The following is a 24,742-nucleotide window of genomic DNA, read 5'->3' on the forward strand; positions in this document are numbered from 1 at the left end:
ACTCACTGTCGTGAGCTGATTTAACACAAGACTTCCAGCACCAGCCTGTCACTCAAGTGGATGAGTCAGCATCAGTCAGATGTGACTAGATCCATATCCTGCTATCAGCGTATCAGCTCAGCGTATTTGTCTTCAAATAGCAAATAAATGTTTGACAAACATAAAAGCTGTGCTGTGTTGAAAGAGGATTCAAGCTCACAAGGTTTCTTCTCTTTCACTGCCTCACGATCCTGCATAGGCTCCGCCCATTTCTCCCCCGTTGGTTCACCAAACCAAGTGAGATGATCAGCGCCGATGCAAGAGGTTGCAGAAACGTTGGAGCTGTCATTTCCAAAACGTCGTCTCCAATGCTGGATATGCAGGAAGCAAGACACAGCACAGCAGCCAATGACACGCTGTCTTTACACGTGACGTCAAGAAGTGTGTTCCAATTCTGAGGGACGTCAGTCACTTCACTTGGTGGTCGGAGGCTGCTTCATAGTGGAGGGAGCTCAGAACCAAGTGCCGGTGTTAGGGGGAGAAATGGGACACAGCCTAAGTCTTGCACTGTAAAAAATGGACATTTTTGAAGCAATCCATAACCGACACTGTTTCAATCTGAAATATTAGCCATATTATGTCTTCTTTTTGTTAGAGGCTAAATCTACCAAACTTGACTCTGTGGCTCTCCTCCACCAAACACTGTGCCTCACAATACAGAAGACACTCTACTTGAAGAACAGACATCCATCAAATTCTCTAAGTCATGCAGTCATGTCATAAAATGTTTTTGTTGTTACACTCTGTGTTTTTGTTATTACACTCCGTAAACAATGGTGTGGTGATCAGGGCCTGGCCATAAGCCACAGCTGGGGAACAGCAGCGTCTGTTACCTACCACTGATCGCCAGGCTTCAGCATGGATGGGAACACCATGTTCCCTTCATATCATTTGTAATTGTGAGTGACCGCCTGCGCTATACAATATTTGCGGCTGCATTTTTAAAGCATAGATCCAGAGGACGACAATTAGAAAGACAAAACCGAGTACGTGGGGAAAATGAGCGCAATAAAGCCTGGATTTTTCCTTCCCTTGGCTGGACCATGAACTACCGGATCCAAGACGAGAGCGCGACCTTCGCCATCCCGTACAGATGTCTTGTTTGCCAAGTATTGTGAGGAGATTGTGCAATATTTGCAGGCATCTGAATCAATGAAAGGTGGGCCATCGTACAAAGTACTATACCAACAACAACAAAAAAAAGAATACATCAAAGGCACTGAGACTCAGCACACCTCCACCATGTAAAACACTGCCAAATTAGATGAGCAGAACTGCGGGTGAGGAACAAAAATTCAGACTTTAAAGTGACTTTAATCTCAGCATTTTCAATTCAACCAACTCATAATAACTGACACTTGAACAGGCGGAGGTCTTGTCCGCCTTCATTGTCATCGCCCCAGCTCCCATTGTGCAAGCAACAGCTCGGTAAAGTATTATTATGACTGACCACCGCGACACAACATCACTCTGTGTCATGTCAGTCAAACACAAAAACCGAGGAGAAACGCAGCAAACATTAGCTAAAGGGCCATACAGAATCGCCACATACAAATATGCACTCAAGTATCCAAACATGGACACAGTGCTACACACACATACACACACTCACACCCATGAAAAACCTTTCCAAAGGTCTGCACATCCCCGGACGAAATTCGAGCGTTCACACTGAAGCAGGACTCTTTTTGTTTTCTTTTTAAGATTATTGAACTTGTAGGCAGATCTCTGAGTTTCCATATGAAATGTGCCTGTGAGCTCAGCGTCCGTGACATCACAGCTCAGGCACAAACAAGAGCAGTGTTGCTCTAAGGAGGAGAAGGTTGTGTTGATGCTCAAGGCCCATGCAAATAAGTCGCTCACCAGGATGCAGATCCTGCGCTGTGTTTTTGGAAAAATCTCTATCTGTCAGTGTTTGTGTTGAGTCAATAATGACTTGTTTGATTTTGAAAGCTTCTAAATGAACTGTGTCAGCATATGCTGGGGCAGATTTATGGTTTGTACGTGCAAAATCAAACTCATTTGCTCATTCAAGAAAAATGTACCCAGTGGTTTGTCAGGAATATTTGAATCCCATCGATCCATCCATCTTCAACTGCATAACCGTTGCCGGATCCCGGGGGCAGCAGCTACAGAAGGTGGCTCCAAACGCCCTTCTCCCAGCCAACATCCACCAGCTCTGACTGGCCAGATCTCATCCCTCCACCTGGTCCTGGGTCGACTCCTGGGTCTCCTCCCAGCTGGCCGTGCCTGAAACCCCTCCAAAGAGAAGCGTCCTCATGAGATGCCCCGACACCCTCAACTGATTGTTTACCACAAGTAATCTGGCTACCATAAATACATATTTCTCCTGTTCTTTGCCATCCATTCTGTCATACAACTCAATATAAGCCACTACACAAGCCTTAGCAACAGCTCTCACTTTGCCCGACTGCACCTACTTCTATCTGCACTCCTTATCCCTCTGCACTATTTTTCTTTGATTCCTTTGTTTCACCAGATACTTTGCGGTATCACACCGTTATTTTCAGGAATTGGAATTTTCATTTCATTTGAAAACGTCTTTTTTAATTTATAAAATATTATCATAAAAGGGATATTTCACAACACTATTTTCTAATTAAAAAATAGCCAGTAACTTTTAATTTGAATTTAAAAAAGAAAGGAAACTGTCGAAGCGAACGTATCACAGAAGAAGGGAGTATCTATCACCTGACTGAGTTTTGAGACATTTTACTGTTTAAACTGAGTAAACACTCCACACGAGAGGTAACAGAGTCCACATCGACAGTAACTGCACTTAACTACAGCCTTGTCAAAAAAAGCATCTGGTGTGACAGCTGACATTCAAAAGACTGTGTCGCTCTCCTCCTGTCAAAACGCTAGGTGACCTGATTTCCACATGAAGGGATGGACAGGTTGTTCAAAACGCAAATAAGTGTATGGTCAAATGTGTGAAAAAATATTAGCGGTGTTGAGATTGACTTTAGTGACCACTTTTTAATGCATTAATTTTCCAAAAATCAACAAACCCATGGTTAAATAAGAAGATGGTTTATCAATAAATGATGAAATAGATAGCACTAGTGATGAGGTGGAAGAGGTTTCATGAAACAGTGTCCTGATTTTCAGAGGCCACCAGATGGCGGTGGCTGGTGTACCCTCAATGTTTCATGATACCCCACCAACACATCACCAGATAAGACGTAACTTCACATATTCCTGATCTTCAATTCCTTCTGAAGCTCCATCTCTTGAGACACATTTTTTTGAATTTGTAAGACATTGAATTCAAATGACACCTTATGGATATGAAAGAAGTTGAGACACTCTTTATAAAAAGCAAATGAATAGAAAAAGCTCATGAATCTATCAACTGTGAGACTTTACGTCCACCTGAGGCCACTGTAGTCTGAGTTAGAGCAGCTTAAGAAGCCCTTAATGATTGAAGGACTGGAGCATGAAGCATCGTATGTGACGCTCAACATCATGGACTGCACCACCAGTGATCTCACTGTGAAGCTGCTGAAGTTTGCTGATGACACCACCATCATCGGCCTCGTCCAGGATGTCTGCTTATTGACAGCAAGTGGACCGGCTGTTGTCCTGCAGCAGAACCCACTCAAGACTCTGGGTAGGCATGAGCATCTCCCATGGGCTGAGCTGGGAGCAGAACACCCGCTTCATTCTAAAGAAGGCCCATCAGTGAATGTACTGTTCTTTCTAAGGCTCTTGAAGAAACATGCTCTGATCCAGGAGCTGCTGCTGCTGCAGTTCTACACTGAGGTCTTGTGCTCCTCCATTGCAGTGAGATATTGAGCGCCAACAAAATCAAACTTCACACCATCATCTCTGAGGTATTTCGCACCAACTCAAATCTGGTTCTCGAACCGGTGCCCTTCGGGACTCTAAGACCCTCAATGCGTTCTATCGAACCAGGCCACATTCAGATGGGTTTAAACGGAACTAAAGTGGGAGGGCTCTAAAAAGTGTCACTCAGGCAGAAGTAAACACAACACTCCGCTGTGACATCCTGCAGGGCTGCCAACACTCACCCAGTTGGAGTGAGAGGCTCGCACTTCCCGGGTCTCACACATTTCTCGCCGACTGACCGTTTATTTGAGATAAATGCAGCACAATCTGCTCTGCGAAAGTCAACTATTGAGGCTCTGAACATGTGACCTCGAGTTAGAGCACAAGGTTGCTGGTTCATGATTTCATGATTTCCGAATTGCATTTTCAATCGAAATTAATGAATTTTACCATTAGCCAGTTTGAAATAGTAACGTAAATAATGAGGCAGTTCGTCTCTTCTTAACAGCTGAAAAGATCCGATTGAATGGTAACAACGTACCCTCCTCCCCATATCGACGGGAAACCCTCTGGGCGCCCTGTATTCCGAAAACTTTTGTAGCTTTACTCAGACAGGTTGTTTTCATCCCATAATCACGCATGAATAAACTTTTCATGGTGAGGATACATCCAATACGTCCAAACACACAAGAGTGTGTTTGCTTTGCCAGACGGTCCTGAGTCTGATAGCTCTCTCATGCCAGAGTAAGCAAAGCAGCATTGAAGTAAATTAATTTCCAGCACTTTGTCGACTTCCTTCTGATAAGGCAAACAGAGAATACGACACACCCACAGATGATGTCATGGTTTGCAAACCTTTCTGTGGTTCCAGTCACGAACCAACTTTCCAGAGCACAGCGATTCAAAATTGCGTCCCGGAACCAGCGCGTAGCCATGTCGGTGTGAAAGGGCTCTCAGTGGTGCTCTCGTGCATCAGACTTGCTCTTGGAGCTAACGCAGAGGTGGGGCCGGTATTTACAGGTGGCATCATGGAATGTGACCTTCATGAATGGATTCAGAATTGAATCCCAATCTCGACTCTTTGCGGCAATATTTGTGGGCAAATGTGGGCGTTTGGCGTCGCACAAAAGACCCATCTCAACAAGGTGGTAGTGAAAATGATGTGGCAGGGTTTGGGACCCCAGTAGCATCAGAGACGGTTGCACCAGGTCATCAAAACATGAACACCCCGCTAGAAGTGTAAGGCCTCACAAACGGAAGAAGAAGTAACGTGATATGTAACAAATTCCTTGGATGTAGCAAGTAGCAAATATGCAATGCACTTGTGGTCTTCAGAAGCTGCTAAATAAAGAGGAAATGATTACATGGTAAATCAGACCAACAGGCGATACATTCATTTTCCCTTCACTCATTTTTCATTCACTAAACTTGCAAAATCAACTGTAAACAAAACGGCATATTGAATGCAAAGAAGTGATTGTCACAACACGCTGTTCTGTCTTGTCAAGTGACTGGAATCCGTCTGGCTTGATCCCTGTGCGTCTTTAGTGTGCGCAAAGTGTCGATTTACTACGAACAAACTGAAGTGGCAGCAGTACGTGCTGACGCAGTTCGATCATGGACTCTAAAATCAGACGAGTCATTATTGACTTGACACAAACACTCTGATAGGTAGAGATTTTTCAAAAGCCACAGCACAGGATCTGCATCCTGGTAAAGGGCACAAAGTGAGTTATTTGCGCGGGCCTTCAGCATCAACACATCCTTCTCCTCCTTAGAGCAACACTGGTCTTGTTTGCACCTGAGCTGTTGTCACAGAAGCATGAAACACTGAGCTCACATGTCAGTTTCACATACGCGTCCTTGATCGAAGTAAAATCTACTGAGATCCAATTATTTTCATTGGAAAACAAAGTGAAATAAGAACCACCTCATTTGCATCAGTGGTCTGAGGAAAGAAACACTTGGTTGGGACAAAGATATGGATCTCAACCTGGTGGGGTCCCAGCCCCCAATTCATGGAAGCGTTATCACAGTAAGACCACTGGTTCTCAATTGGTCTGTCTGTCCTTTGTCTTTCAGTGATCAGCTGCCACCCAAATGTTGAGGAACACTTGAGTCTGCTGTTGTCCATCCTGAGAGTATAAGAGAATTCTGCACTCCACAATCTTCCTCTCAATATAAAAGCCATGGCAATGGCCTGTGACTCACTGAAAATGGCTTCCACCTGTTGAGGAGGAGGGTAGTCAAAAACAAGACACTGACTCAGACAAAAAGAAAACTTCTGGAGGTCAAGAGTACGACAGGATGGTACTGGTAGGCAAAGCCAGTGCTTCACTACCAAGTCCTTTGAGCTAAATGAAAGAAAAACAAAAGCCTTATGGGGTTGTACAATGGCAAGACCAGGGTCTTGTGCGTGGACGACCAGCGTCAGCCACTATAAACAATCACAACTGAAACAAGACAAACAAGAAAAGCAAACCTCAGGCAAGCAGCTTCAGTCCACCCTCAACACTGTCTCCCACTGACACAGTACTAAAGTGGAATTCTTATTGCAGACAATAGTCCAGATGACTCCCAAAATGTTCTTGTTCCATTGCACAAATTTCAGATATTTTGAACAAAGACAGACAAACGAAGCAAGTGCTGAAAACATGATCTCCTCGACAGAGATTAAAAAAGAAAAAAAACATTTCCAAAACCTTTGACTTTTACAACCACACTTGATGATGAGTCCAAAAGGAGACTTCTGAAAATATTTCCAAGAAAACAAGGCCTGCCTGGTTCCTGGCTTTAAGTGTTAAGCCTGTTTAGCGCTTCTTTTACAATTAGAAAAAATGAGAAACACACTTTAGAGAACTCCACAAAAATTAAATTAAGATTGATCTTTGAATGTAGCCACAAATATAATATATGTGATGGATTTTTTATTTTATCACTACCAGCACAATTATTTAATTAATTTTATTTTTATTGATATACATATAGTCATTATTGATGTTTTTATTTGAAAAAAAAAGGGGTGGTTGGGAGAATGAACGGGGAAGGGACGCGGTGGGAGGAGGGAAGGAGTTATTGTTTTTGCCTGTGTATGATTGTATTGTATTGTTGTGAGATGCAGAATACTCTTGGGTTACATTTTCACAAATCATTTAAATTTGTTTTTTGATGCTGTCAACAGGTAATCTGTTCAGGTATCTAATCTGGTGTCAGAAAACACATTTTAAAGCCAATTTTTTAAGAGGGCTTTAAGGGGCAATCGAGGATCTGCCATTGGGTGCTTACCGCTCTATGCAACCCGTCCTCACTCCCATGGTGTAATATATTGACGTTGGGAAGGTTCCTTTTGTGTCCTATACTGACTCCAATGGCAGCCTTCAGCGTTGCATGTTGACACATTGGTGGCGCCACGTGAAAAAAGGTAGGTTGGGTTAGGTAAGCCATGGGGTGGTGCGCCATTCATTCTACGTTTCTAAATGTGTCTAAATGCTATTTAATGCCACGGTCACGGTGGGAATAATAATGGGAATAATGGGAATTGTGCATTTATTATACAAGAATTGTGCATTTATTATACAATATTAACATTATTAATTGTATGTGCTACTAATATAGAAGTTATTCACAGGAATGCTGAATGAGGGAGAGTGGATGAGTGTGTGTGAGAATTTGAAGTTACAGGTGGAGTTCAAAGACAGGAGTGAACTGGAGGAACAAACATTGGAACTCAAGGTCCAAGGTCAGGTGGAGGAGGCTGGGAAGTACCATCTTCTCCAGAGCTGGAAGGAGCTGGTTCTGATAAGAGCCACCTGGGTCCAGAACAGGGATGCATGCCTTGTGATCGTTGCCATGGTTATGAGGGAGCCAGCGACCAGGACTGGCGTCAACGACTGAGGACCAATCGGACGAGGACGAAGCCCACGTAGAGAAACTTTTGTGTATAAAGGGTCAAGACCTCAGATAGTTATTTGTCACTCTACCGGACTTCTGGCTAAGTCAGGCGTAGTTGTTGACCCAGAATTCTGCTTTTGTATTAGACTCCTCTGTCAGGGAACACATTTCTTGGATATAACTTGTTGGATTCTGGGTAGTCATTCTCACGAGTGAACGAACGCGCAGAGGTACACAGGAGGTGTATTTCCAACAGGAACAATACGTTTCTGAGGAAGAAGTAAGCTGCTAACTAACCTAGATTTAAATGAACTTAGCCTCCCGGTGCAACAAGAATTGGCAGTCCAGTGCATTTCTAAACGATAGAGGTGTTTGGTTTGGTCCCTTTTGTCAGTCTGGAGTTGGATTTATCCGTCATTGAATCGGCGTCACTTCGCACATAACAGAGCAAATCTCATACTCAGTAAGATGGGATGTGTGTTCAATTGTTCGTCAGGGTTAGTTAGGGTTCCTTCTTGAATCCAAATAAATATACAAAAACCTCAGTCTATTCAATGTGGATTTTAAAGGTTGACACACCCTGAAGCAAATAATGACTCAATAAGTTATTTTCCTAGGTTTCATAATTTTCTATATAGAACTGAGGTTAATTCTAAAAGTGTGAGCTGAACGACACACTCTGCCACTCTGTGTTTTGTTTCTACACGCGAGCACAGCTCAGTGAACAGGAGGCATAACGTGTCACGTTTGGATGAACGTGAACACTTGTGAGCTGATCTGCAGATCCGAGGTGTTTGCTCAACTTTAGGGCTGGACTGGTCCATAACTCAGCAGCCCACTGGTTTCTTGTTACACTGGTACGGTGAAACACTTGTGTGCTCTTCGGATGTGCCTTTTTATTTATCTATTTTTTCAAAATCCCCTAACTTGCTTTAGTTACGGATGTTTTACCTACTTACAATGATGACCGACGAAGAATGAAGTTTTTCACTAACCTTTGTCACCCGACACATTTAGCAAAGACTGGGAAATGATGCTGTTTCACCTCATTTGTCTGGACATAGAGGCGGGGGATATGACGACATTAAATCATGAACAACTAGAACGTGCTGACCATCTACCTACGTAAGGAGATGCCGTGGGTTCAGTCAGATTCTTTCCATACACTACTGATCTATGCTGAAGCGTTCACTCCTCCATCACTCGCTGCAGCGCTACACAAGGTGCAGATCATCTTCCTCCATCTGTCCTCTGCGTCCTCTTCTCTCAAACCTACAAACCTCATGTCCTCCTTCACCACCTCCATCAATCTCCTCTGTGGCCTTCCTCTCCACCTTCTGCCTGGCAGTTCCAACCTCAACATCTTCATCTACCAATGTACTGGCTCTCTCTCTCCTCTGTACATGTCTTTTCAACATCTTCTTCTTCTTTCTCTGTGGGCTTCTCCCTTCAGTGGTGGCCACAGTGGATCATCCTCCTCCATCTGCCCTTGTCCTCTGCTTCCTCTTCTCTCAAACCTACAAACCTCATGTCCTCCTTCACCACCTCCATCAGTCTCCTCTTTGGCCTTCCTCTCCACCTTCTGCCTGGCAGTTCCAACCTCAACATCTTCATCTACCAGTGTACTGGCTCTCTCTCTCTCCTCTGTACATGTCCAAACCATCTCCATCCAGCCTCTCTGACTTGGTCTCCACCAAGCTGAGCCAAAGATTGTTAAAGATTTGTCTATACACCATAAAAGAAATTATATTATAAAATCAAAACAGTTATTTAAAATAACTATCTAACTAATGTCTCATGGAGACGTTTTTAAACAAATACATGTTGTAATTTGTTTCAGCAAGTAACATGTGAAAGTAGCCACAAGTCAATAGCAGCAATTTTCAAAGTACATCTTTTTCAGAACGGAGCACAATTGGCTGAGTTTGTTTTTCAGTGAACGAAGTGTGCCTCGGCTTAATAAAGGCTGAAAGACACTGGTCTAGATGACCACTTACCAACAGCTATGAGCTCATGCATTCCGACAGACATCACATCACAAGGTGGGCAGACAAGGCCAAAAGTGTTCATCCCAGTCCGGCCCAGGTCAACATGCAATGGTTTCAACAGAATGAATGTCAGGAAGCAGATCCTTTATGACCCTGAAAATGACAAAAAAATTGAACCATCAGGTCTCCTTCAAAGCAAAGCATTGTTTTCATTGATTTTCACAACATATAAGTGACATAAATGTGTTCACTGTCAATAGAAATGACTGGTGAGCCGGATCACCCTTACTTAACATGAAATCAAGTGACGTGTAAATGTCATTGGCCTACTGTAGCGATGCGGTGCGAGTGACGAGTGACTCCTGGAGCAGCCTTGAACACACAAATGCTGACAACTTTTCTCCGTACCTGTCAGAGGAGCAGTGGCTCCTCCCGTGTCATCTGGCTATAAAAGCTGGATCCTCCAGGTGAAGAGCGTCAGAGCAGGCCAGTCCAAGTTCCAACATGGGGACTACAGGACTCCAATCTGCGTTATGGCTCCTCTACCTGACGCTGCTGGTCGGCGTGCTCGCGCAAACTGGTGGGTATGATGCCGCGTGACTTCACTGTGATGGGAATGTTTTCAAGTGAAACTTCATTTGAGACAGATTGAAATAGACTGTTTGAATAGGGATTATTGCACACTGTGTGTTAGGTATTCAGCGAGTCACTTCTGAGTGTCTAATATTCATTTTTTTTTCTGTTTTTATCACAGTAACTGTTATACCTAGAGCAAACACACTGAGCCTATCTGCAGGTAACTGTCTGGTATCCACCAATGTTGATGTCTTTACAGGACAAGGTCAAATGTTAAGCGTTGATTTTCTGCTCTGATTGTAGCAAACTCCTCTCATCTGGGCCGCGTCTGCACGACCTGGGGACAGAACCACTGGAAGACCTTTGACGGAGACTACTTCCAACTGTCCTCCTCCTGCACACATGAGTTGGTGGCACAGTGCCAAGAATCCTTTGAAAATTTCAACATCCAGATGAAACGCAAGATGGTGGACGGCATCTCCAGCATTGAGCAAATCTTAGTGAAGCTGGAGGGAACTGTGGCTCTCATCAGCAGTGAGGGCGTGCTCATCAATGGAGATCCGTAAGTGTGGTCCTACCTCACAGTGGTTACTGACCAAGGTCCTATTGAAATGGCCTCAGCTACGTGTAGGAGTCAAATTCATATAAGTTGATGAGAGTGTCAGGTGTGAATTCAGCTACAGGAATTTACTGGTTACCATTAATGACACACAAAAATCACTCATGAATAATCCCAATGAGTCAAGTCATGTTGAATTGATTTGTTACTTCACGGTGAGTCAGTGCAGTTTCCCCCAACAACTTTTTTCACTTCAGAAAATCGTTTGAAATTCCCTGAATGAGATGAATGCAGCCCATCAATATCAAGCTTGTAGCAGGGAGGCTGACTCTGGATTCTCCGCAGGGTGACTTTGCCGTTGGTGTCATTTGGACTGACAGTTAAAGAGACAACGTCCAGCATCATCCTTCAAGCAAAAATGGGAATCGACATTTCCTGGAACCGTGATGACTCCATAGACGTAAGTGCCGTACTAGTTTCACCAACAGTTATTAGTATTTGACAATGAGAACCGCACTTCATGCCTCGTGTGTTCACCGTACTTGCCAACGTGAACAAGTGATTCGATCTTCATAGATTGAGATGGATGAAGAGTTCCGAGGGCAGACATGTGGACTTTGTGGAAATTTTGATGGAATCAACAATGAGTTCCCAAGTGATGGTACGTAAGTCAAATAGATATTCTATCCATTGCAAGTGGACTCCAACGAACCCTCTATCTTTCAGGATCCCTGTCAGTGATAGATTATGCTGAACTCCACAAAGTCAGTCAGCAAAGAACTGTTTGTGTGGAACCAGAACAAACCATTGCACAGCTCTGTGGAAGCAAGGTGGGCTTGCCCTGCATGACTAATACTGACTTACATACTTCCTTACCTCTTTCCCTCTCGTGCTTTCCAACTTCACCAACATGATTTGCCTTGTTATATATCTTTAGATTTTCTTTTCACACACAATACAACCAAATGTTGGTCTCATCATGTCAAGATGAGGGGAGACTACATATAAGCCACTACTTTTTTCTCGCGGCCTTAAAGCGCTCAAAATGAGCTGTTTTCACCCGCGTGTCCGCAGCTCCGCCCACAGAGCCGATCTCCTGGAGGAGCGGAGACGAGAAGCAGCAGCTGAGACCGGCTGTGGTGTCGGAACTTGGGACACATTTTGAGCGCTTTAATGTCAATAAAAGATGTGAGAGTTGATGATTCCAGTTCAGAACATTGGCCAGTTTGTTTCATGAGTCAGTCTCCATGCTGGAGCCCGTTTGCCAAACTAGTTTAGAAGTGATCTTCATGCATTTTGCAGACTACTGCGGCTTATGGATGAACAACATCGATTTTCCTTCTTAAATTTTGTGGTTGTGACTGATATTCTGGAGCAAAAAAAATCATCTAACAGGAAAACATACACTAGTCCCACAGAACATATCAAAGTCTAATACTGACTGAAAAATGTCTCTGCTTCTTCATCCAAAGACGGCTCAACTAACCACTTTTTCTACTTCACAGAGTGCCTGCGAGGAAATCTTCTCCAGAGCTCCATTTAGCAGCTGCCAAAACCTCCTGGACATTGATTCCTTTGTCACCGCCTGCATGTCTGATCGATGCAACAGTGACGATTCCCTTCTGTGTAAAACAGTCTCAGAGTTCTCAAGGCAGTGCATCCATGCAGGTGGACAGCCTCAGCAGTGGCGGAGTCCATCTTTTTGCCGTAAGCATACCCATTGTTCGACAATTGCAAGGTAGCTGGAGTTACAAAAAGTGGTTGTCTCCTCAGCTAAGACGTGTCCCACTGGCATGGTGTTCATGGAGTGCAGCAGCTCATGTCCCAACACTTGCTCCAACCCTCAGGCCTCCCAGACTTGTGACACCCACTGTATGGACGGTTGCAGCTGCCCTGCTGGTATCAATAGTTTCCCCCAAACCACCATACTTGCATTTTCACCTTCAGTGGTTCAGACCCAGAGGTGATTCCACTTTGTCTTTTTCAGGAACTGTCTTGGATGACATTGGTGAAAATGGCTGCATAGCAGTGGAATCCTGTCCTTGTATGCACAGCGGCAAGGCCTACAAATCTGGAGAGTCGTACGAATACAACTGCAGATCTTGGTGAGTCCAACAGTTTGGTGCGGCTCATTTATTCAGCCTTCATGAAGCAACTCCCTGACAAACCCATATTCCTCATCACATGAATCAGAATCCCACAACAACACAGACGTGAACAAAACTATACGTGGTTGTGTTTACAGTACGTGCCAGAACGGTCGGTGGTCTTGCACTGAAAACGATTGTCCAGCGACCTGCTCTGTGGAAGGGGGCTCCCACATCAACACATTTGATGGCAAGGCCTACACATTTCATGGAGACTGCAGCTACATTATGGCACAGGTAGTTCAGCTACATTAAGCTTGCATTAAAAACCAACAGATACAACATGTTTGGTGAGCTCTATTGTTTGAGTATTAAATGAATTACTTTCCAATATCTCGCTGCAGGAGAGCAGCGGCCTGTTTACGGTTATGGGAGATCTTGTCAAGTGTGGTGTGGTTCAAGGCAGAACCTGCCTGCGATCAGTGACCTTATCCTTGCACAACAACTTAGTGGTAAGTACCTAAAAAGAGAATTTAAATATCTGTGGTTCATGGCACCTGAAATAATTACGAAAAAGTTGATACCATAAAACTGCCACAGAGCAGACTTCAGATCATCAGAGTGACAATTTATGCTGGGAAAAGCACATTAAATACCTGCTTGTGGCGTATAATTAAGGATATCTGTCTTGTCGTTTGGAAATTTGAGCAAATACAATGCATGGCATGTTGTGGTTGCCATTTAGCAAGTAGGTAGCATGACCAGGCCAGCAAAGGAAGGCAAGTGAGCTTGTTGTTTATCGAAGGATTTTTCTATATATCAACATTTTAAACTTTGACTTAGTTTGATTTTGCTTTGTCTGAAAAGCAGCGCATCTGGAGAGGCATTTTAAAAGGTCTCATCCTTTGCTAACTAGGCCTGGAAAAAACATGAAGCTTGTATGCTGCATTAAACAGCAGATCACTGGTGGTTCAGAGGGATAGACAGTCAGAGACTCAGAATGTGAAGGTAGGTTAGAAATCTAATTCACGTGTCCCTTTCGTCACAGGTCATCAAAGTTCAATCATCCGGTCAGGTCCTTGTGAACAAGATTCTCTCTCAGCTTCCATTGTTTACCTGTGAGTGGCTCCAGATGTGAATAATGGCACAGTCCTGCCTGTTGTTTAAGATGATGTCACTTTCAATGAACAAGAAGAGTCACTTTTTGTTTCTATCCCACAACCTCTGCAGCTGAAGTGAAGGCCTACAAAGCCTCATCCTTCTACATCCACATGAACACCAGGTTTGGCCTTCGACTGATAATTCAGCTCAGTCCATTGATGCAAGTCTACATTTCAGCAGACAGTTCACGCAGAGGGACCACTTCAGGCACGTCTACACAACGGCCCATAGAAAGCTTTTCTCTCGAGTTGACCATTGTTTCTACTTTTAAAATATCAAAGACTTGCCGTCATGACATAGTGTTGCTAATATATGTGTGATGACAACCATTCAACAGGTCTGTGTGGAAACTTTAACAACATCATGAGTGATGACTTCAAGGTGAACAGTGGGCTTGTGGAGGGTACAGCAGCAGCCTTCGCCAATTCCTGGAAAACAAGAGCATCTTGTCCAGATGTTTCGACGCGCTTCACTCACCCTTGCAGTCAGGGAATCAACAAAGGTACGTATGAATGCTGCCTATATGCCTGACTCCACATTGTATTTCTGTTTGCCTTCACCAAGGAGATTGTGTTGTCGATAGATTTGGTTTTGTCTGGCTGGTGTTTGTTCATCTTGTCTGTGTTCAAAATAACTGATGGAGTGATGGATGGATTTGGATGAAATTTTCAGGAATATATCCAATTTTGGGAGTTATGCAGATTACCATCTGGATCCAGCATTTTTTTTTCAACTAAACTGTGTGTATTTGACTCCGTATACATGATGCTCAGTTGGAACGGTGTAAGATCTGAGCTCCCTGGTTCCATCCCTGATGTTTTGCATTTCATTTTCTGGCGTGAACTGACTGACTGCATGGTAGAGGAAGTCACTCTCTGAGTGCTTTTCCAATCTTTAATGTCATGTGTTCATGGCCTTTTCCAGAGGAGTTTGCCCAGTTCTGGTGCTCCAAACTCACTGACCCCAATGGAGTGTTTGCACCGTGCCACAGTTCCATCAGCCCAACAACCTACAAAGACGTATGTTAGCACGTTGAAGAGTTTGCATGGATTATTGTGGACCATTTCACCGAACAGGTCTTCATCCTTTCCCCAGAACTGCATGTACGACACGTGCAACTGTGAGAAGAGTGAAGACTGCATGTGTGCTGCTGCCTCTGCGTATGTCTACGCTTGCTCAGCTGCAGGAGTGCTGATTACTGGATGGAGGGATGTCATGTGCAGTGAGTATCACCTCAGAAAATTAGCTTTCGTAGATGATTATCAGCATCTTCTTGTGTATGTTTGGTTGTATTTATGTGAGCAGAATTCATTTGTTCATGCTTTCTGTTCTCAAAATGGAAGCAAAAGTGAATATAGTGATCAATACAGTCGCCCGCTAACACCTTCTCCGTTCCTTCAGGCAAGTTCAGCACTTCATGCACTCCAGGAACTGTGTATGAGTACAGCATGACCAGCTGTGGCCGCACTTGCTACGCTCTCAGCCAGGTGGACTACACCTGTGACTCAAGCTTCCCCTCAATCGACGGTTGTGGATGTTCAATGGGAACATACATGGATGAGAACGGCCGTTGCGTGTCTGCCTCAGACTGCTCTTGTTATGATGGAGAAAACATAATTCCCAGTGGTCAAGTGATCAATAAAGATGGAGGAACATGGTAATGTCCTCTTCTTGTTCATTAGCTATTTAGAAAATGTTGGCGAGTCTAACTCTTCTTCCCTCTTCTTATGTCTGTTCTGACTTAGTTTCTGCAGAGAAGGACATCTTAGCTGTGAAGGGGTGCAAACACAAGGTGTGTTCTCCAGGTCACAATCATAATGCATGATAATATAAGCATTGTGGTGACTGCATTCCATTATGATATATGTGCTTCCCGTGTCTCTTCACTGCTCATTTCACAGTGACACCCTCATGCAAGGAGCCCATGGTTTATTTCAACTGCTCCGATGTGACGCCCGGGAGTTCTGGAGTCGAGTGTCAGAAGAGCTGTGGGACTCTGGACATGGCTTGTGTATGTTCACCCAAACACAGTGCATTAGATTCGTGGTAGCTCATATTGGGCTCATTTCATGGGATTGTGGTTCTTATAGATGAGCACAACCTGCACATCAGGATGCATGTGCCCAAATGGTCTGATCGCAGATGGACTTGGAGGTTGTATCAGCGAGAGTAGCTGTCCATGTGTGCACAATGGAAAAGTCTACCAACCTGGAGAGACACTCACCGTTGACTGCAACACATGGTTTGTATAGATGCTTCTTCAGATCAAACAATGGACTTAAATAATTCCCATTCTTCCATCATGGATATACATTAACAGTGACCCACATTGTTTGGATTTTAAGTAGGTGAAGATGATATCATCTTCAATTTTTTTGGAGCTTTGACAAATTCATTCCCCGAACATATCCAGATCTCTCATTTCCTGCAATAGTACTCTCATAACGTTTCTTATTGTGAAAGGACTCCACTTGAGATGTGCTTTGATGATAATGTACAATGGCAAGTCTGATATTTTGGGCTCTATGAAGGTAAACATTGCATTGACCTGATTCATAAATTAAAACAAAGGGAGTGAAACAGCCTCGCGTCCAAATCTCATCCTGATCAGTTGCTCAGATTGTCATTAAAAATGTTTCTTCGGTGCAAACACACAAGCATCATCTCTGGAGGTAGCTTGAGGTGACAAGGCAAATATACGACATATATAACATGTCAATTTAAAAACATCTGATGAGCTCTCTTAATGTCTTTACAGCACTTGTCGCAACAGGAAGTTCACCTGCACCAACAACGTTTGCGATGCTGTGTGTGGTATCTATGGTGACGGCCATTACATTACCTTTGATGACAAGAGGTTTGAGTTCAGTGGAGAATGTGAATACTCACTTGCTCAGGTAAACTAACACGATGCAATGTCACTCTTGAAACTGAGATCCATTTACAGCTGGGTTTGACAACTTTCGTCTGACCTCAATATCACTCCTATTGCCTCCCTTAGGACTACTGTGGCTCTGACAGTGGAAGCTTCAGAATTATTACTGAAAATGTTCTATGTGGAACCACGGGAACGACCTGTTCCAAAACCATCAAGATCTACCTCGGGGTAAGTATCACTTCCTGATCTTCTCTGTCTATCATCATAAGTCAACTGAAAATATGACAGGAACACAAGCAACTGATGCAGGCTGTGGCCCTTGGTTTTGGTGGTTCTAGAGTTACTGTAACAAGACCTGTGACTGAACAAGACCAGCTGTTTTAGTCTTCCCAAGGGAAGTTTCTCCACTGTGCTTTCAGGGCTTCGGCTAACAATACAAATATAGCTTTCACTTGACTGCCGCACGAGCTGCAAACAAGATTCACTCTTATTTGCTAAGAGGTTAAAAGTTGTACTAGTTGTAGCCTCGTGGTCATACATGAAAAGTACAAGTACAAACCAGGTGCGGTCAACATCCCGGACTAAGTATCAAAATGAACTTCAACTCTTTCTCCTTCCCATTGACTCAGGAGTTGCAAAACAAGACACTGCAGATCCCAAGTTCACGATCCGCCTGAATTTCTGTTGACTAAAAGAATCTTTTCTGATCAACAGAGTGACGAGTATCTCCTCAAAGACGAGACCCTTCGAGTGGTTAAGGGCAGCAGCCCCTCTCAGGTATCCAAGATGGGCATTTACCTAGTGGTGGCCATCAAACCAGGACTAGTGGTCATGTGGGACAAGAAGACCAGTCTGTTCATCAAACTTGGTCCACAGCATCAGGTACAAAGAAGAGCTGACAGTTCACTTTTTCATATGCATCTTGACTAAGTGTTCAGATATTGGGGCAGTGACTGTTGACTGACTCTTAGTTTTAATTCAACACTGTTCTTTTTGTAACTGCTCAATAAAACGTCTTTCTTCAGGGAAAAGTGTGCGGTCTTTGTGGAAACTATGACGGCAATAGCAAGAATGACTTCACCACACGCTCCCAGGAGACAGTAGCAGATGTTCTGGAGTTTGGTAACAGTTGGAAGGTTTCATCTGGATGTCCTGATGCCAAGCTATCAACAGATCCCTGTACCAGCAACAGATACCGTGCAGCATGGTCCCAGAGGCAATGCAGTATCATCACCAGTGTCACGTTTCAAGACTGTCATTCAAAGGTAAAGGCTCGATACAAGAAACACACTTTATATAGAGTATAGGTTCAAATTCTTCTTGACACAATTGAAGACAATTTTACGCTGTGTAAACCCAAACCAAGTTATTGCTGCTACGTATGTCATCTTTTGTGTCATCTTTATAACGTAACGGTGCTGTTGACTTCAGTCTCAACGCAACTAATGCATCTCTGAGTAATCAAGAACCTTGTGGATTTTATTTTAGGTGGATCCTGGTCCATACTATGATTCGTGTGTCAGAGATTCTTGTGCTTGCGACACTGGTGGGGACTGTGAGTGTTTCTGCACAGCTGTTGCTGCCTACGCAAAATCTTGTAATGAAGCTGGAGCCTGTGTAAAATGGAGAACTCCAAAACTATGTCGTAAGTGTGACTGTCACAAAACAACAAGTGTTGTGCCTGAGGACATGGGGTTATTCTGTGATTATGATCTTGTCTTGTAGCTGTGTTCTGTGACTACTATAACGCCCCAGATGGCTGTGAGTGGCACTACAAGCCCTGTGGTGCTGACTGCATGAAAACCTGCAGGAATCCCTCTGGAAATTGTTCTGCTCTCATCACTGGCCTGGAAGGTATGAATTTGTTGAAATGTCTCTTGATTCTGTCAATGGCAAACAACCTTTTTATTTATTGAGTGAAATATTAAGTGGAAAAGCGGAAACTTGAATGGTGTGAATGTTTGGCAGGATGTTACCCACAGTGTCCACCAGCCCAACCTTTTTTCAATGAGGACTCAATGACCTGTGTTGCCTGGGAACAGTGTGGCTGTTATGATGATCAGGGCACCAACTATGGAATTGGGGATTATGTACCATCAGAAAACTGCTACAGCTGGTATGTGTGTCTGGTTTAAGAAACATTTACAAACAGTGCCATGTAGAATTGGGAAATGAAAGGAAACAATTTCATGATAAAGGTTGGGAAGGAAACAGAAAAAAATGTTTGGTATTAAAAAAAGATTAGAAGGAAACAATTTCAATTCAAACTTAAAATAAGAATTAAAATTGTTTCATCAGCAATCAAAACATGATGGCTAACACCATGTGATCTTTTACAGCTCTTGCAAACTGTCTGGAATTAGTTGTGTCTATGATGTGAACTGTAAGTAAATATAAATTAAAGGGAAAAAACACTGGACATATAAGAGAACACTGACAATTCTATTCTTCATTTGCAGACTGCTCTTGCTTTGTCAATGGGAAAACTTACAAGTATGGAGAAACCATTTACAACACCACAGACGGCCTGGGCAGTTGCATGGAAGCTGTCTGTGGACCTGATGGAGTTGTTATAAGGGACGTCTATCCATGTCCAAAGACGACAACACCTCTTCCGACAACAACTCCATTCACATTCAGCACAGGTAGTTGAATACAGTAAGAAAGTTTAGTGTTTAAACATTACTAAGAAACTCATGGCTCCATTTGTACATTTCAGTTGTTACAACACCTGTACAAAAAAGCACAGCAGTGGTCACAACCACGCCTTCAGTAACTCCCGCTGCAACAACAGGCACCGCAGTCACGCAGCCACCGATTGTCACCACTGGACCTGTGTCCACTGCTACCACTCCTGTTGTCGTGTCCACAACAAAGGTCCCGGTTGTCACAACAGCAGGACCAACCACAGCTGTTGTCACCTCAACGCCATCTGTCGTCACCGGAACTACTAAAGTGCCTGTGGTTACCCCACCAGTAGGACCAACCACCCCTTCAGTCACAGCAACTCCAGGACCAACAACAGGCACAGCAGTCACGCAGCCACCGATTGTCACCACTGGACCTGTGTCCACTGCAACCACACCTGTTGTCGTGTCCACAACAAAGGTCCCGGTTGTCACAACAGCAGGACCAACCACAGCTGTTGTCACCTCAACGCCATCTGTCGTCACGGGAACTACTAAAGTACCAGTGGTTACCCCACCAGTCGGACCAACCACCCCTTCAGTCACAGCAACTCCAGGTCCAACAACAGGCACAGCAGTCACGCAGCCACCGATTGTCACCACTGGACCTGTGTCCGCTGCTACCACTCCTGTTGTTGTGTCCACAACAAAGGTACCGGTTGTCACAACAGCAGGACCAACCACAGCTGTTGTCACCTCAACGCCATCTGTCGTCACGGGAACTACTAAAGTACCAGTGGTTACCCCACCAGTCGGACCAACCACCCCTTCAGTCACAGCAACTCCAGGTCCAACAACAGGCACAGCAGTCACGCAGCCACCGATTGTCACCACTGGACCTGTGTCCACTGCTACCACTCCTGTTGTCGTGTCCACAACAAAGGTACCGGTTGTCACAACAGCAGGACCAACCACAGCTGTTGTCACCTCAACGCCATCTGTCGTCACCGGAACTACTAAAGTACCAGTGGTTACCCCACCAGTCGGAACAACCACCCCTTCAGTCACAGCAACTCCAGGTCCAACAACAGGCACCACAGTTACGCAGCCACCGATTGTGACCACTGGACCTGTGTCCGCTGCTACCACTCCTGTTGTCGTGTCCACAACAAGAGTCCCAATAGTCACAACAGCAGGACCAACCACAGCTGTTGTCACCTCAACGCCATCTGTCGTCACCGGAACTACTAAAGTACCAGTGGTTACCCCACCAGTCGGAACAACCACCCCTTCAGTCACAGCAACTCCAGGTCCAACAACAGGCACCGCAGTTACGCAGCCACCAATTGTCACCACTGGACCTGTGTCCGCAGCTACCACTCCTGTTGTCGTGTCCACAACAAAGGTCCCGGTTGTCACAACAGCAGGACCAACCACAGCTGTTGTCACCTCAACGCCATCTGTCGTCACCGGAACTACTAAAGTACCAGTGGTTACCCCACCAGTCGGACCAACCACCCCTTCAATCACAGCAACTTCAGGTCCAACAACAGGCACCGCAGTTACGCAGCCACCGATTGTGACCACTGGACCTGTGTCCACTGCTACCACTCCTGTTGTCGTGTCCACAACAAAGGTACCGGTTGTCACAACAGCAGGACCAACCACGGCTGTTGTCACCTCAACGCCATCTGTCGTCACCGTAACTACTAAAGTACCAGTGGTTACCCCACCAGTCGGACCAACCACTCCTTCAGTCACAGCAACTCCAGGTCCAACAACAGGCACCGCAGTCACTCAGCCACCGATTGTGACCACTGGACCTGTGTCCACTGCTACCACTCCTGTTGTCGTGTCCACAACAAGAGTCCCAGTAGTCACAACAGCAGGACCAACCACAGCTGTTGTCACCTCAACGCCATCTGTCGTCACCGGAACTACTAAAGTACCAGTGGTTACCCCACCAGTCGGACCAACCACCCCTTCAGTCACAGCAACTCCAGGTCCAACAACAGGCACCGCAGTCACGCAGCCACCGATTGTCACCACTGGACCTGTGTCCGCTGCTACCACTCCTGTTGTCGTGTCCACAACAAAGGTACCGGTTGTCACAACAGCAGGACCAACCACAGCTGTTGTCACCTCAACGCCATCTGTCGTCACCGGAACTACTAAAGCGCCTGTGGTGACCCCACCAGTCGGACCAACCACCCCTTCAGTCACAGGAACTCCAGGTCCAACCACAGGCACCGCAGTCACGCAGCCACCAATTGTGACCACTGGACCTGTGTCCACTGCTACCACTCCTGTTGTCGTGTCCACAACAAAGGTCCCGGTTGTCACAACAGCAGGACCAACCACAGCTGTTGTCACCTCAACGCCATCTGTCGTCACGGGAACTACTAAAGTACCAGTGGTTACCCCACCAGTCGGACCAACCACCCCTTCAGTCACAGCAACTCCAGGTCCAACAACAGGCACCGCAGTCACGCAGCCACCGATTGTCACCACTGGACCTGTGTCCGCTGCTACCACTCCTGTTGTCGTGTCCACAACAAAGGTACCGGTTGTCACAACAGCAGGACCAACCACAGCTGTTGTCACCTCAACGCCATCTGTCGTCACCGGAACTACTAAAGCGCCTGTGGTGACCCCACCAGTCGGACCAACCACCCCTTCAGTCACAGCAACTCCAGGTCCAACCACAGGCACCGCAGTCACGCAGCCACCAATTGTGACCACTGGACCTGTGTCCGCTGCTACCACTCCTGTTGTTGTGTCCACAACAAAGGTACCGGTTGTCACAACAGCAGGACCAACCACAGCTGTTGTCACCTCAACGCCATCTGTCGTCACCGGAACTACTAAAGTACCAGTGGTTACCCCACCAGTCGGACCAACCACCCCGTCAGTCACAGCAACTCCAGGTCCAACAACAGGCACCGCAGTCACTCAGCCACCTATTGTGACCACTGGACCTGTGTCCGCTGCTACCACTCCTGTTGTCGTGTCCACAACAAAGGTCCCGGTTGTCACAACAGCAGGACCAACCACAGCTGTTGTCACCTCAACGCCATCTGTCGTCACGGGAACTACTAAAGTGCCAGTGGTTACCCCACCAGTCGGTACAACCACCCCTTCAGTCACAGCAACTCCAGGTCCAACCACAGGCACCGCAGTCACGCAGCCACCAATTGTGACCACTGGACCTGTGTCCGCTGCTACCACTCCTGTTGTCGTGTCCACAACAAAGGTACCGGTTGTCACGACAGCAGGACCAACCACAGCTGTTGTCACCTCAACGCCATCTGTCGTCACCGGAACTACTAAAGCGGCTGTGGTTACCCCACCAGTCGGACCAACCACCCCTTCAGTCACAGCAACTCCAGGTCCAACCACAGGCACCGCAGTCACGCAGCCACCAATTGTGACCACTGGACCTGTGTCCGCTGCTACCACTCCTGTTGTCGTGTCCACAACAAAGGTACCGGTTGTCACAACAGCAGGACCAACCACAGCTGTTGTCACCTCAACGCCATCTGTCGTCACCGGAACTACGAAAGCGCCTGTAGTTACCCCACCAGTCGGACCAACCACCCCTTCAATCACAGCAACTCCAGGTCCAACAACAGGCACCGCAGTCACGCAGCCACCAATTGTGACCACTGGACCTGTGTCCGCTGCTACCACTCCTGTTGTCGTGTCCACAACAAAGGTACCGGTTGTCACAACAGCAGGACCAACCACAGCTGTTGTCACCTCAACGCCATCTGTCGTCACCGGAACTACTAAAGTGCCAGTGGTTACCCCACCAGTCGGACCAACCACCCCTTCAGTCACAGCAACTCCAGGTCCAACAACAGGCACCGCAGTCACTCAGCCACCGATTGTGACCACTGGACCTGTGTCCACTGCTACCACTCCTGTTGTCGTGTCCACAACAAAGGTCCCGGTAGTCACAACAGCAGGACCTACCACGGCTGTTGTCACCTCAACGCCATCTGTTGTCACCGGAACTACTAAAGTACCAGTGGTTACTACACCAGTCGGACCAACCACCCCTTCAGTCACAGCAACTCCAGGTCCAACCACAGGCACCGCAGTCACGCAGCCACCAATTGTGACCACTGGACCTGTGTCCGCTGCTACCACTCCTGTTGTCGTGTCCACAACAAAGGTACCGGTTGTCACAACAGCAGGACCAACCACAGCTGTTGTCACCTCAACGCCATCTGTCGTCACCGGAACTACGAAAGTACCAGTGGTTACCCCACCAGTCGGACCAACCACCCCTTCAGTCACAGCAACTCCAGGTCCAACAACAGGCACCGCAGTCACTCAGCCACCGATTGTGACCACTGGACCTGTGTCCACTGCTACCACTCCTGTTGTCGTGTCCACAACAAAGGTACCGGTTGTCACAACAGCAGGACCAACCACAGCTGTTGTCACCTCAACGCCATCTGTCGTCACCGGAACTACTAAAGCGCCTGTGGTGACCCCACCAGTCGGACCAACCACCCCTTCAGTCACAGCAACTCCAGGTCCAACCACAGGCACCGCATTCACGCAGCCACCAATTGTGACCACTGGACCTGTGTCCGCTGCTACCACTCCTGTTGTCGTGTCCACAACAAAGGTACCGGTTGTCACAACAGCAGGACCAACCACAGCTGTTGTCACCTCAACGCCATCTGTCGTCACCGGAACTACTAAAGCGCCTGTGGTGACCCCACCAGTCGGACCAACCACCCCTTCAGTCACAGCAACTCCAGGTCCAACAACAGGCACCGCAGTCACTCAGCCACCAATTGTGACCACTGGACCTGTGTCCACTGCTACCACTCCTGTTGTCGTGTCCACAACAAAGGTCCCGGTTGTCACAACAGCAGGACCAACCACAGCTGTTGTCACCTCAACGCCATCTGTCGTCACGGGAACTACTAAAGTGCCAGTGGTTACTCCACAAGTCGGTATAACCACCCCTTCAGTCACAGCAACTCCAGGTCCAACAACAGGCACCGCAGTCACTCAGCCACCAATTGTGACCACTGGACCTGTGTCCACTGCAACCACACCTGTTGTTGTGTCCACAACAAAGGTCCCGGTTGTCACAACAGCAG

At 46.0% G+C, this 24,742-nt stretch overlaps 1 protein-coding gene across 1 annotated transcript in view; it reads left to right on the top strand.

The window, feature by feature from the left end:
* Nucleotides 1-10,227: 10,227 nt before the first annotated feature.
* Nucleotides 10,228-24,742, top strand: part of LOC128752221 (mucin-2-like) — a 41,194-nt gene continuing 26,679 nt past the window's right edge. The window contains exons 1-30 of the mRNA XM_053853201.1: nt 10,228-10,311; nt 10,486-10,527; nt 10,611-10,869; nt 11,212-11,326; nt 11,443-11,527; nt 11,593-11,696; nt 12,372-12,573; nt 12,640-12,765; nt 12,854-12,971; nt 13,112-13,250; nt 13,358-13,465; nt 14,002-14,071; nt 14,184-14,321; nt 14,452-14,616; nt 15,039-15,133; nt 15,210-15,336; nt 15,516-15,771; nt 15,860-15,906; nt 16,016-16,125; nt 16,205-16,356; nt 16,873-17,011; nt 17,116-17,220; nt 17,707-17,874; nt 18,018-18,257; nt 18,481-18,637; nt 18,718-18,846; nt 18,961-19,108; nt 19,332-19,375; nt 19,452-19,637; nt 19,712-21,024. Coding sequence (XP_053709176.1) covers nt 10,236-10,311; nt 10,486-10,527; nt 10,611-10,869; nt 11,212-11,326; nt 11,443-11,527; nt 11,593-11,696; nt 12,372-12,573; nt 12,640-12,765; nt 12,854-12,971; nt 13,112-13,250; nt 13,358-13,465; nt 14,002-14,071; nt 14,184-14,321; nt 14,452-14,616; nt 15,039-15,133; nt 15,210-15,336; nt 15,516-15,771; nt 15,860-15,906; nt 16,016-16,125; nt 16,205-16,356; nt 16,873-17,011; nt 17,116-17,220; nt 17,707-17,874; nt 18,018-18,257; nt 18,481-18,637; nt 18,718-18,846; nt 18,961-19,108; nt 19,332-19,375; nt 19,452-19,637; nt 19,712-21,024 — 5,163 coding nt within the window. The 5' untranslated portion in view covers nt 10,228-10,235. The remainder of the gene's footprint in view (nt 10,312-10,485; nt 10,528-10,610; nt 10,870-11,211; nt 11,327-11,442; nt 11,528-11,592; nt 11,697-12,371; nt 12,574-12,639; nt 12,766-12,853; nt 12,972-13,111; nt 13,251-13,357; nt 13,466-14,001; nt 14,072-14,183; nt 14,322-14,451; nt 14,617-15,038; nt 15,134-15,209; nt 15,337-15,515; nt 15,772-15,859; nt 15,907-16,015; nt 16,126-16,204; nt 16,357-16,872; nt 17,012-17,115; nt 17,221-17,706; nt 17,875-18,017; nt 18,258-18,480; nt 18,638-18,717; nt 18,847-18,960; nt 19,109-19,331; nt 19,376-19,451; nt 19,638-19,711; nt 21,025-24,742) is intronic.

This window comes from Synchiropus splendidus, chromosome 1 (genome assembly GCF_027744825.2).
Source record: "Synchiropus splendidus isolate RoL2022-P1 chromosome 1, RoL_Sspl_1.0, whole genome shotgun sequence".
Classification (NCBI taxonomy): Eukaryota; Metazoa; Chordata; class Actinopteri; order Syngnathiformes; family Callionymidae; genus Synchiropus; species Synchiropus splendidus.